This window comes from Ovis aries, chromosome 11, assembly GCF_016772045.2.
Source record: "Ovis aries strain OAR_USU_Benz2616 breed Rambouillet chromosome 11, ARS-UI_Ramb_v3.0, whole genome shotgun sequence".
Classification (NCBI taxonomy): domain Eukaryota; kingdom Metazoa; phylum Chordata; class Mammalia; order Artiodactyla; family Bovidae; genus Ovis; species Ovis aries.
The window spans coordinates 25,157,307-25,171,530 of record NC_056064.1 but is presented as its reverse complement, the minus strand read 5'-3'; the positions used below and the strand labels follow the sequence as shown (position 1 = coordinate 25,171,530).

The following is a 14,224-nucleotide window of genomic DNA, read 5'->3' as shown; positions in this document are numbered from 1 at the left end:
CTAATCTGGACCAACACTGCCCACTAGAATCTGAATTGATGATGGAAATGTTCTATTTTTCCCCTGTCCAATGTACTAGCCACTAACTACTGACCACTGGTAATGCAGTGATGTATTTAATTTTAACTGGTTTACATTAAATGGCCATGTGTGTAAATGGCAGTGTATGTACATGGTCATGTGTGCGGCTATAGACTACCATTTGGTAGTTACCTCCAAGAAGGGGAAATCAGTTACAAGACCAGGATAAACTACACATTTTTTAATTGTCAAAAACCAACTAAATGTTGTCTTGCCTATGTTTTTGGTTTAGCAGCAAAGCCAAAATGAGATTTCATCCAGGTGGAGTTAAAATGAAAATTCTGAGCTAGGAGTTAGGGACCTGGATTCTCAGCCCAGCTCTGGTGGGAACTTCTGGGTAGCCTTGGCCATGTCACTCATTCCCTTACTGTGTCTCAATTTCCTCCTCAGAACCATCCAGGGCTTGGTTTGCATAATGTCTGAGGTCTAGAATTTTCTAAGAGCATTCTAAAGCAGTGTCACAGGAATTAAGAAAGATAAAGTTATCTGTGTTTTGCCAGGATCCAATGGGAGGAGAGCAGAAGAGGCAACTGGGCAGCATTTACAAGCTGAGGGATGAAGACGTTGCTGGTCCCATTTGCAGGACTGGGCTCTGGCCCAGCGTTTTTGGTATCACATATCGATGATGAGTTGTGTGTCAGGCAGTATACAGACACTTCATACCTCATTCTGTCCTTAGAAACACCCTCACTTAATTAAAAAAGACACGTGTACTCCAGTGTTCATTGCAGCACTATTTACAATAGCCAGGACATGGAAGCAACCTAGATGTCCATCGACAGATGAACGGATAAAGAAATTGTGGTGTGTATATACACACACACACACACACAATGGAATATCACTCAGCCATAAAAAGGAATGAATTTAAGTCAGTTTTAGTGAGGGGGATGAACCTAAAGCCTGTTATACTGAGTGAAGTAAGTCAGAAAGAGAAAAACAAATATCATATATTAACACACATCTATATATATATAGGGAATCTAGAAAAACGGTGCTGACAGGAATGGGCACAGCGGGGGAAGGAGAGGGTGGGACGACTAGAGAGAGCGGTACTAACATACATACACTACCAACTATAAAAGAGACAGCTAGCGGGAAGCTGCTGCACAACCCGGGAGCTCAACCCAGCGCTCTGTGATGACCGAGAGGGGTGGGATGGGACGGGGGGGCAGGGGGGTTCAAGAGGGAGAGGACATGTGTATACTTATGATTCACTTTGTTGTAAGGCAGAAACCAACACAACACTGTAAACCAATTATCCTCCAATTAAAAAACAAATTAAAAAACAAGCAAAACCATCCCACTTATCAGAAAGGGTAAGTGACTTTATGAAAGCGGCACACGTGGCTGACAGTCGAGCTGGGACTGAAACTGAGGGCCAGGTAACTCTGATGCTTTAAGCTACAAAACCATGAGGAGGAGCTGTGCCCAACAGAAGCCAGTCTCCAGCAGCCAACCGGGACCGGCGCCTGCGACCTACTTCCATTTCCTCCATCCGGAGCATCATCGCCTCCAGGTACAGGCTGCCCTTGCCGTCCCCTAAGGCGGACGAGGCGTCAGACTCCCAGATCTTGGAGTGAGTCACGGGCCAGGACTCGTGAGCGGTATTTTCCGAAGAACCATCCAGCTGATGAATGTTACTGGATTCGCCATCAACAGCTGTAGCCTGCAAAACAAGCGAAGGGGATGGAAAGGCAACATGAAGACTGCGTGAGACTTAAATATGAACACTGCTCCTACAGACCAACCATGCGATGGTACAACAGGCGGTTTCTACACTGAATCCAGCCTCTCCTAAGCCAGTGAACACTGACTGCAGGACATCAGGACAGTCAGGACAGTTTCTACCACAGTCATTTCAATAGTTGCGTCAACTGAGTAACACCATTAATATCCATGAAAATTACTGTTACTACCTGTTCTGCCAGCTGGTAAAGCAAGTATCAGACTCAAATTGAAGAAAGTAGGGAAAACCGCTAGACTGCTAGACCATTGAGGTATGACCTAAATCAAATCCCTTATGATTATACAGCAGAAGTGAGAAATAGATTTAAGAGCCTAGATCTGATAGATAAGAGTGCCTGATGAACTATGGAATGAGGTTCGTGACATTGTACAGGAGACAGGGATCAAGACCATCCCCATGGAAAAGAAATGCAAAAAAGCAAAATGGCTGTCTGGGGAGGCCTTACAAATAGCTGTGAAAAGAAGAGAGGCGAAAAGCAAAGGAGAAAAGGAAAGATATAGGCATCTGAATGCAGAGTTCCAAAGAACAGCAAGAAGACATAAGAAAGCCTTCTTCAGCGATCAATGCAAAGAAATAGAGGAAAACAACAGAATGGGAAAGACTAGAGATCTCTTCAGGAAAATTAGAGATACCAAGGGAACATTTCATGCAAAGATGGGCTCGATAAAGGACAGAAATGGTCTGGACCTAACAGAAGCAGAAGATATTAAGAAGAGGTGGCAAGAATACACAGAAGAACTGTACAAAAAAGATCTTTATGACCCAGACAATCATGATGGTGTGATCACTAATCTAGAGCCAGACATCCTGGAATGTGAAGTCAAGTGGGCCTTAGAAAGCATCACTACGAACAAAGCTAGTGGAGGCGATGGAATTCCAGTTGAGCTGTTTCAAATCCTGAAAGATGATGCTGTGAAAGTGCTGCACTCAATAGGCCAGCAAATTTGGAAAACTCAGCAGTGGCCACAGGACTGGAAAAGGTCAGTTTTCATCCCAATCCCAAAGAAAGGCAATGCAAAAGAATGCTTAAACTACCACACAATTGCACTCATCTCACATGCTAGTAAAGAAATGCTCAAAATTCTCCAAGCCAGGCTTCAGCAATACGTGAACCGTGAACTTCCTGATGTTCAAGCCGGTTTTAGAAAAGGCAGAGGAACCAGAGATCAAATTGCCAACATCCGCTGGATCATTGAAAAAGCAAGAGAGTTCCAGAAAAACATCTACTTCTGCTTTGTTGACTATGCCAAAGCCTTTGACTACGTGGATCACAATAAACTGTGGAAAATTCTGAGAGAGATGGGAATACCAGACCACCTGACCTGCCTCTTGAGAAATCTGTATGCAGGTCAAGAAGCAACAGTTAGAACTGGACATGGAACAACAGACTGGTTCCAAAGAGGAAAAGGAGTATGTCAAGGCTGTATACTGTCACCCTGCTTATTTAACTTATATGCAGAGTACATCGTGAGAAATACTGGACTGGAAGAAGCACAAGGTAGAATCAAGATTGCCGGAAGAAATATCAATAACCTCAGATATGCAGATGGCATCACCCTTATGGCAGAAAGTGAAGAGGAACTCAAAAGCCTCTTGATGAAAGTGAAAGAGGAGAGCGAAAAGTTAGCTTAAAGCTCAACATTCAGAAAACGAAGATCATGGCATCCGGTCCCATCAATCCATGGGAAATAGATGGGGAAACAGTGGAAGCAGTGTCAGACTTTATTTTGGGGGGCTCCAAAATCACTGCAGATGGTGACTGCAGCCATGAAATTAAAAGACGCTTACTCCTTGGAAGAAAAGTTATGACCAACCTAGATAGTATATTCAAAAGTAGAGACATTACTTTGCCAACTAAGATCCGTCTAGTCAAGGCTATGGTTTCTCCAGTGGTCATGTATGGATGTGAGAGTTGGACTGTGAAGAAAGCTGAGCACCAAAGAATTGATGCTTTTGAACTGTGGTGTTGGAGAAGACTCTTGAGAGTCCCTTGGACTGCAAGGAGATCCAACCAGTCCATTCTAGAGATCAGCCCTGGGTGTTCTTTGGAAGGAACGATGCTAAAGCTGAAACTCCAGTACTTTGGCCACCTCATGCAAAGAGTTCACTCATTGGAAAAGACTCTGATGCTGGGAGGGATTGGGGGCAGGAGGAGAAGGGGATGACAGAGGATGAGACGGCTGGATGGCATCACGGACTTGATGAACGTGAGTCTGAGTGAACTCCGGGAGATGGTGATGGACAGGGAGGCCTGGCGTGCTGCGATTCATGGGGTCGCAAAGAATCGAACGCGACTGAGCAACTGAGCTGAACTGAAAGTATCTGCTTTGTGCTAGACTCAGAAGAATGTTCAATACTACACGTGTCATGGGGCTTCCCTGGTAGCTCAGTTGGTAAAGAATCCACCTGCAACTCAGGAGACCCCGGTTCAATTCCTGGGTCGGGGAGATCTCCTAGACGGCATAGCAACCCACTCCAGTATTTTTGCCTGGAGAATCCCCATGGACACAGGAGCCTGGCAGGCTATAGTCCATGGGGTTGCAAAGAGTCAGACACAACTGAGCAGCTAAGCATACAGCACATGTCATATTCTCCAGAGGACATACCTACACTATTCTCTTTCAGTTCAGTAAAACATCTGTTTGTAAAAACATCTGTTCACAACATCACAGTTGACGATTCTTGTCTCTGTTTGAGACTTTCTACCACTAACCTGGGGGCTTCCCTGGTTGTTCAGACAATAAAGAATCCACCTGTAATGCGGGAGGCCTGGGTTCAATCCCTGGGTTGGGAAGATCCCCTGAAGGAGGGCATGGCCACTCACTCCAGTATTCTTGCCTGGAGAATCCCCACGGACAGAGGAGCCTGGTGGACTACAGCCCATGGGGTCACAAAGAGTCAGACATGACTGAGCGACTAAGCACAGCACAGCACCCCTAACCTGGAAGAGTTTCACCAGCCTTTCTCGACTTTGTATCCTGTAGGTTGAAAAAGCACTTTACAGCTTGCAAAACATTTTTATATGTGTTGTATTTCTGTTGATTCTAATATGTGTCTATAATCTGCTCTAAAAGAGGCTTTTTAACAAAGAATGTCTGCTGAGGAAATGATATCAGGCTCTGGAAGGAGATATTTCTGGGACCCAATCCTGGTTCTGCCACTGATATGCCTCAAAGTGGGGGCAAGTATGCTTAACCTCTCTGGGCCTCAATCCTCTGGTCTATAATATAGAAACAATAACCCTACATTTCAGAGTTACAAGGATTATATGAGCACTTGTACACTGGAACACTTAAAAAATAGTGATTGGCACAAAGAACGGTTACCACCATAGTAATCTTTAAAACCTTTTAACGGTTTACAGAAGAAAATACATTAATGACCAAGAAAGAAGTGTTCAACCTTGATCAAAGTTAAAGAAATAAAAATCAGCTGAATAGCCAATACAATAAAATTACCAAGAAATCTAGAGCTAACTAAACCAGTAATGCAGGTCTAGTTAGTTAAGACGTGTGTATCTGTTATTTTCATTTTTAATGTTTAAAGAATCAAATATCAAGAATCCTGTGAGATAAGGAAGGACCCAATGAGCTGATATGAAAAAGATCACCAAAATATAAGGAAGCTGGATACAGATGAGCATACAGTACCCATTGGTGGGGAGATTTTACTTTTTACATGATACTTTTCCTGAATTATTTGCCTTTTTATCCAGGTACAGCTTTTAATTAAGGGAAAACCTTACACACTTTGGAAAAATGTATTTCATGCGCAAGTTCAGTTAATGACAATAGTAGCAGCAGGAGACAAATATGCCATGATGGCACCCTCCCAAAATCTATTTCCTGACACCAGAGATCATCCTGTCTGCAAGCAAATCTACTGAGAGCTAGAGCTGATTTGCCAAGTGCAGCAAACGTCTCCTCCCTTTGAGAGATGAGAATTCTGGGTATCTGGGATCAAGGTCCCACAGCTCTTTAATAAATTAACACAGCAAAATATCTCTTCTTTAACTTCATCATGCCAACTTCAACAAGTTTGCTTCTATTCAGTTATTTATAAACACTGACCCTCAATGGTGCTGCCTAGGAAACTCTTGTGTGGTGATGCTGAAGTTTAACAGCAGCTGAGAATGGTAAATACTGGACAGAGTTACTTTTCCTTTTTAAGAAACTGTATTAAAGCCCATTTAATGCCTACAGCATTGTTCTCATGTACAAAGCTGATCATTTCTAGTAATATTCAAACATGTCTAGTTCACTGACAGCATTTATGACCACTTCATTTCTCTTTCCTATGAAAATACCACATGAATCGCCTCCCTAGATGAGAGGTGAATCTCATTACTTTTCTGTACAAAAGACACAGCCATCATGCACTTGGTCTGTAAGAGCCAGATGCAGGGTTTCAGCTTCCAGTCTCAGATGCCTCACCTCGCATGAGATTCTGTCATAAAATACTGGTACAATAAAATTACAACTGTAAAAATTACAAAAATATGCTAAAGCTAAACAACTGCTTAATAATTAGAACTGGGATACATCCTTGGAATCTACCATCTTCCTGTTCCTCAGGTCGTTGGGCTGGTGGAGTAGCATTCCAATTTCCTTCTCACTCTGAGACCGTCACCCTTGCTCGGCCCTTCACTTGCTCTGAACACAGAAAGCAGTTAACTTCTCTCCGCCCTCCATGAACAGCCGCCGGAGGCAGCCTGCACCTTCTTGTCCCTTTACAGAGGTGGAAGGGCAGGGAGGGCAACATTCCCACTAATGATGAACACACGTCCAGAGGAAGAGCACAGCGGCGGACAACCACATGCTATGCTTTCATTTTTCTCAAACGTTATCATTTGTTCCTGGGCCACCTTTTGCCTCTGCCAGGCCAGATACTGGTCATTACTAGGCACTCAAAACATGCTTGCCTAACAATACTTATTAGGCCCTCAGTATAAAGGAAATTAGGCCAGTAATGAGCAAAACTAGGCTGAACAAGAGGAAATGAGGGCAGTCATTGTTCTGCCGCGGGCCATCAACATTCAGGCTCATGCAGCTACCCACACTCTGTCACTGGGAGGAAAGGAAAGAGCCGCTGACAAAAACCTGTGGCTCAAGAGCTTTCTGTGAGCTGTTCACAAGGCTCATCGATGTCATAATGCTAAAGATACACTGTAAGCATTAACATGCCAGATGTGAAAAACGACCTCCACCCTCCGGAATGGGACAGTCTAGTGTCTGTAGGGTCATCTATGTATCATTCTTCCTTATACTCGAGGACATTATCCTGTAATAATCCCAATGTCAGTCCAGAACGCCAACCCCACCACACGCACCTCCTCTGCAGGCTGGGCTGTTGTTGCGATTTCTGATGGCTGATCCTTCAAATGAGTATCTACTTCCAGAGAAGAATTGACTCTCTATTAAAACAGACAAGCACACTCATGAATTATGAAAATTTACAACCCATATTAGTACAAATGAATTCTACTCCCAGAATAACTTCTGTGTGGAACTGTTCATCAGTTTTAGCTATATTAGGCTTTCGGTGGAAATTTAAGTACTCTGTCTTCATGAAAATAAATGCCATGTGCTAGTCTTGGCTTTCTTCCCCTTTCCTTCCCTCAATTTTGAAAATGTTATCAGAGTAGCTATGTGTTTTTGTGCAATTACTCAACTTCTCTGTTCCAGTTTCCCCACTGATAAAATAAGGAGGTTGCATGGTTTGGCCTCTATGAACCCTCCCAGTTCTAGACTCCTGAGATTTTCATTGACTCTATAAATGACTTAACATGTCTCAGACCAAGAGATAGAGAATTTCAGTGCCCTATTCAGAGACCCAGAATGTTGTTCACTCCATTTAAGATTCTAGTGCTCTTCCATGGCTTCATCTAGTCACACAAACAAGAGCGTTCCTATTTACAGGATGGATTTACAGGGTCTGGCCATAGCATTCAGCTCACTGCTCAGAGGAGGATGGCAAAACCTACTGGTGATGCGCTATACAATTTCATCTCGAAAAAACGCACTAATTTGTGCACAGAAGCTGTCCTAACATTTCCCTCTTCTGGAAAAAATACAGCAAATCATTCCGGGCACTGAACGAAAGAGCACAAAACTAAGAGTGGAAGCAGTGAGCTGAACACTAACGCCACCAGTAGTTTCATTTGATTAGGAACATAAATTGCAATCGAAACTCACTCCCCAAACGAAAATCTCACCTTTTGCAAAAGTGATACTTTCTCTCTCCTCCCCCATCTTGACCCCTCACCCATAAAGGAAGACACATCAGTAGTGTGGGTGCCCAAAAGGGGCCCTGGCAGCACTGTGCCCACACCACGAAGCACAAGAGCAATGCAGCTGCTGGCTGCCAGACAGACACACAGCCCTGCAAAGGGTCAGTGTGACCTCTGGGGCAACACTTTTTATTTGAGAGCTTCCAAAAGGCAAGCATATGGGATGAACTAGATTACCTGGGCCTTGGCCAGGAGAGGCTTCAAACGCTCCAGAACTGCCTTCTCTACCTTGTCTGCTAACTGGGTGGTGGAAACACTATTTAGAAATAAAATTGAAAATTAAAATCAAAAGCAATAAAATATCTTATTGTGCATATTTATTTATCACCCCAGGCGAAGGAAAATCGAATGATTATAAAACCACAGTGCTGTTCTAATTTTCATACAAGATCCCGGGGGATCTTGTTAAACATAGATTCTGATGTGGCTGGCCTGAGGGAGGCCTGAGAGGAGCTTGTTTCCAACAAGCTCTCAGGTGATGTGATACTGCTGGTCCTGACCCCGACTTTGAGGACAAAGGCTGAGATAACATCTGAAGAAGTACATTAGGCTCTGAGTCCATTTTGAAAGAATAATGGCTGCTTTGAAACGACGAAAGAGGGCACAGGACTCAACAAATGAAACTAATTTTGTTCCCTCCCAAAGCCCACAATAACAGAATCAGACATAAACTCACAATGACAAGACGTGGGAAATGGTGCTAGAAACTCGAGGACCAAAGTGGTAAGCAACGTACCGACCTGAGAAGGCTGGATTCTAGGGTTGTAATGGGGAAAGCCGAGGACTCACACAATTTGCACTGCTGACTTAAGAGGCTCAAGACTTGGAGCACCAGGTACCCCGAGGCCTAGGGGTAACCTGGGAGGAGGTGGCTTAACTATAAAAGACAAGAGTCAGATGATGTTTGAGAATAGGGTCGTAGGTCCCTTCCCTCCTTCACACACTGGACCATGGCCTCTCAGCAACTCTGAGGGAAGATGGGTTGGTTGCTCATTCTCGGGAGGGGCCTCCTGACTCCTCAGGGAATGCCAACTGCATTGAGACTGTAGGTGCCCTACTGAAAAGAGGGATGCATGGATGCAAGCTGAATGCCGAGGGGTAAGACTCACAGCCTCCTGACCGCCTCAGCTCCAAGGACACACGGATCCTCACTCTCTAGGCAGCAGATCAAAAGACTCATCTCTGGAGAGCGTGGCACACCCCAAAGGAAAGACCTAAAGACCTGCATGATGGTCCTTAACCAACAGTTCACCCAGATGACCCTAGTGTAAAGCTCAAGGTCAATAATCCTTTCATCGGATGGTGCTTAGACTAGCCAGATATCCTGATAAATAATCAATCCTGATAAGCATTTCATCTCACACACAGAAATTAATTAAAAATGGGATCACAGATGTGAAATATAAAGCTGAAACTAAAAAGCATTTTAGAAGAAAATACAGAATATCTTTGAAACTTCAGCACTGGTTATGATTACTTAGTTCATAACAAAGATTTAACTGTAAAATGAAAAAACTGCTAAGCTGATCTTAACCAAAATTTGAAACTTCTCGTATTCAAAAGATCCCATTAAGAAAATATATAGGCAAGCCACAGGACTGGGAGAAAATATTTGCTGCACATATTCTAAAAGAGGCCTCAAATCCAGAACATATTTTTTGAAACTCTTAAAAATCAGTAATTATAAAAACAATAAAAAATGGACAAAAAACTTGAATAAACACATCACAATAAGCACTACCAAGTGCTCATCATTAGACTTCAAGGAAATGCAAAGTAAAATCCCAGCAAGATACCACCACGCTCTCACCAAAATAACTGAAATTTTAAAAATCGGACATTACCACATGTCAGGTGGGATGCAGAAAAACTAGAAGGGAACTCCTATACTAACTAACAATGGAAAACAACCCAGAGGTTAATTCACAAGAGGATGGATAAACAGACTGGATGTGTGTATGTGAACAGTCATACTATGGAATACTACTTGGTAACAAAATGGAAAACTACCCAAGGCAGCCCACTGTTCCCCTGACCAGGCCTCTTCCAGAGGTCCACTGCACCTCGCTCATCTCCAGATGCCCCAAATGTGGTAAGCCCTACATTTGCCAGGACTCATTCATGATCTATAAACTTTCCGGACGGGCACCTAAAAACTCCCAGGAAGTTTAGGAAGGACCCTGCATCGCCTGCTTTCCCGGGAATCCTCATCTAATCCCAGCAGCACTGCCTTTCCAGGTTTGGGCCTGCTTCTCAGCTGCCCGGATGAAACAATATGCCGTTAGGGACACACACAGGGTAACAGATTTATGAATACAAGAAATGAAAAGATGAAGACAGGAATCAGGACAGTGGTGAGCTGTGGGAAGAAAGAAAGAGATGCAACTGAGGAGGGACCCACAGGGAGTTTGAGAGTAGGGGTGCTGACCTATCTCTCGGTTTGGGGGTGGTAGTGGTTCACGACACTCACCCTCTAACAAAAGGGCCACAGCCCTTTTAACCTGGGAGTGGACGCTCTCTCATGACTGGTGATAGAATGCACAGCTGTGTCAATGAGGATTCTGTTCACGTGACTTCAGGGTGACTCATTATGAGAGCAAGACAGATAAGCCAACTGCAGCAGTAACAACTAAGCCCGCTCATGAACTTCTTCGTGCCTGGATTTAGGTGGTGACACTCTTGGGGGCAAATGGGAAAAGCAACCTCACTCGAAAACCTTAGGCTGTGCTCAAGCTAACCTGTGAAGCAGAAGTATCCTAGCAGGCTGCACATGTACGCCCCACCTGGCCAGGAGACAAGCATCTCCAGCGGAAACACAAACAGACATAACACTGATCTTTCAGATAAAACTCCCCCTAAACTGTAGATATCATTCAAACTGCACACAAAAGAAATACTTCCTAGAAAAAATACTGTGCAAAATACATGCAGGCATGCAGACACTCATTCATTCATTCATTTGGTGAGGTCAGGCCCACACAGTCCAGGATGGTGGTGAAAGTGTCCAGACCAATTTAAGAATAGGCAAGCATGCACCACCCTTCAGAAGCTAACACATATCTCAGTTTCTGACAACTATCCCTTTCTTCAGTTTTCAGCTCATTCAATTCCTTTGTTCTTCTGGAAGTTTCAGCATCAAGCTAATGGAGCCTAAAGGATACTATCACAGAGTCACCCCAACTCTCCCCAAACCAGCCAGGACTCCCAGGGACTCCTGTCTGAGCTCCATTGTTGGCTTCTTAGGTGACTTCAAAGAACTTTAAACAGTCTGATGGACAAGAGACATGAAAAGTGTGACTACACCAAAAAACAATCCCAACAAGTTGTAAAAATAGCTAGATGATATAAAATAGGTCTGCTGTGTTTTTCTCTACTTCAGAAAACAGACAGTTACCTCTGTTTTTGCATTTTGTCCATTTGTTCGGCTTTTAATTCTTCTAATTCCTTCAATCTTTTGGAAGTTTCAGCATCTAGCCAAGCGAGTCTAGCAGAGAATACAAAAGTCAGGCCAATTCTGCCTCAACCTGCAGGTGTCATTACCGCATAAATAGACCAGGAGTCAGGACCCCACAGAGCACCCATCTCAGCTCCATCAAAGACTCAGGAGGTAACTCAGGCTCTGGGCCAGTGGAGCTCTCGGTGTAATGTTTCATGTAAAAAGACATTTACCCGCAAGAGCATTCCTGGTTAGCGTGCAGTGCCACAAAAACCTGGCCACAAATATTCTCGAGAAAACCAGCCTTCGCTGCAATTAGAACTTCTTGCTCAACTGTAAAACAAAGCTGCTGCTCTTATCTTCCAGCTCAGACAAAGAAATGGGCTCCCAGGAGAGCCCTCAAGGCAGAGTGAAGTCAAATAAACACAGAAAGGAAAAGCTAACTCAGAACAACCTCACTGTATGTGTTAGGGCTTGATGCTTTCAGCCCAGGATAGTGAACAGTATCAAATTATCTAATGGTCCACTTCCACTCTGGCTTCCCCATAACTGCAAGAACAATTCCAGCCAAATGAATGCAGGCAACCTGTTTTCACTGCTTTCCTGTCATGGAATGGCCTCACCTCATCACTCCCTATTTAAAGCCTATTCTTCAAGTCCTAATTGATTTTCCATCTCCCTCCAGGAAGCCCAGATGTCTGCAGAGGTGTCCTGTCCCCCTTCTGAACTCTCTCAGCATTTAACACTTCAGGTCTCAGGGGACATACACCTTTCTATCTTATAGTCAGTAACATGTCCTCCCTGTTGACTATAAATAAGCAGGGGTTGGGAGTCTGTCTTTTTTGCCCACTCCCTTGCCCTCTGCAAAGATCTCCAAAGAGCTCACAACTGTACCAAAACAAGCAACTGGTAGACAACTGAAACGCATATAATTTTTGAATGAATTAGCCAAGGAATAAAAGAGCGGCTCACTGTCTAAGCTGCATAATTTGACAGGAAAGTTTAGTAATTTCCATTTTAAACAGCCAATGTTATACATGGGCAAGAGGAGAGCTCGCTTTAGAATTCCATTTGAAAGGGGGCTCATTTCAAAGACCTGACAAACGCCAGCACAAACCTCACTGCTTCGTGTTCAATAGCACCTCTCAACCGACTGTCCTCTTGCGTATCTTCCTGCTGGAGAGACTGTTCTTTGGTGGTATCTTTGGGGCTGGATTTCGCCTTGAGCCAGGCGGCACTGCAAAACAAGGAAAACTTACACCTTTGTAACCATTCCCTCCACACCCAATGACTCATAAAAGATGCCAGCTCAGAAAAGACAAGAGTGTCACAGTACTGGTGATCTACGGGGCGGGGGGGCTCTACATTGGAAGCTGAATGTGAAGCAGAGTGAGAGCATTCAGGATTTAGGCTCAGTGTCAAAGAGAAGGTCCTTTTTGCTTCACAGAAGCAATCACTATTTTGAATGAAAAACAGTTGTCAATTACAGAATAATGGGTGAAATTCAACAAAACCCTGTTCTAATATACAGATTTGGGTCACAAATTATATTTCACATTACACAGCAACTCTGTGCCTTTTATCAGGTCTAATACAGCGCTTTTATCAGGTCTAATACAGGCTTTTGGAACCCAAAAGCCTTCCCCCTTACCTCCCCTATCTACCACATGTACACTCTACAAGACACTGCATTATATATTTGGTTTGCAATATAAACTCCAACCAACTTGTTTTCATGAGCTTACCAAGTGAATTCACATCTCTACACTAGTACATACATAAAAACAGAGAATTAAGAGCACAGAAATAAAGCAAAGAACCACATATGTTATGAAATCAGAAGACCTGATTTTAGTCTCAGCTCTGCTACATAAGCAAGGCATTAGATTCTCTGGACAGTTTCTTCACCTTTAAAGTGAAAGCTGATGAATAAGCATAACCATCCACTGAGAATCACTCAGCCTTCAGGGAACCCCATCCCACCAAGCTTCTCATCACATCTCCTGCCAGCCTCTTAGAAGTGGGACCCTTCACGTCACCTACCTTCTCACTTGCTCTCCTCCTCATGTGACTGCTTGTGCCTGCCTTCCTGTGACTGTCCTAGCTCCTGGTCCTTTCCACTGCGCTTCTGAGACCACTGTCCATGGTATACAAGCTCCCATTTTTAACCACTTCCCTGAAGACTGTAATTTCTGCCTCACTGGACTCTGTGCCCTGAAGGACAATGCCTTCTCCCCAGCTCTGCAGAAGATTGGGCCCTCATTCTCTATGTGCTGTGAGTAAGGGTGCTGCTGCTGAGGCTAAGGTGCTTCACAACCCCATGGACTGCAGCCTACCAGGCTCCTCTGTCCATGGGATTTTCCAGACAAGAGTACTGGAGTGGGCTGCCATTGCCTTCTCCTGAATAAGGGTGACAAGGCAGTAATGTCAGCTCTATCCTAACTGTCCTCTGCGTCAGGACAGCATCTATGAGGTTTGTACGGTTTTATAATTCATGTTGTCATAACTTGGACTAGAAATTATTTTTAAGCATTCATTCAGCAAAGATTTACTCAATGCCTACTAAGATTGACTACATCAGGCACTGTACATTCAGATATAAGGCACAGTTCCCGGCCTCAAGTAACCAGGATCTACTGGGTGTAGAGGCGAGTAAAGAGCAGCCCTC

At 43.9% G+C, this 14,224-nt stretch overlaps 1 protein-coding gene across 6 annotated transcripts in view; it reads right to left on the bottom strand.

Annotated features, from left to right (window-relative positions):
* Window positions 1-14,224, bottom strand: part of KIAA0753 (KIAA0753 ortholog) — a 63,589-nt gene that overhangs the window by 18,838 nt on the left and 30,527 nt on the right. For 5 of the 6 annotated variants that reach the window (XM_012185538.4, XM_042255546.1, XM_012185539.5 and 2 more), the window contains exons 10-14: window positions 12,674-12,793; window positions 11,515-11,604; window positions 8,298-8,376; window positions 7,161-7,244; window positions 1,565-1,750 (exon numbers count right to left, since the gene is read on the bottom strand). In XM_012185538.4, the coding sequence (XP_012040928.2) occupies window positions 1,565-1,750; window positions 7,161-7,244; window positions 8,298-8,376; window positions 11,515-11,604; window positions 12,674-12,793 (559 nt within the window). The remainder of the gene's footprint in view (window positions 1-1,564; window positions 1,751-7,160; window positions 7,245-8,297; window positions 8,377-11,514; window positions 11,605-12,673; window positions 12,794-14,224) is intronic. The other variant, XM_060395339.1, reaches the window with a different exon arrangement.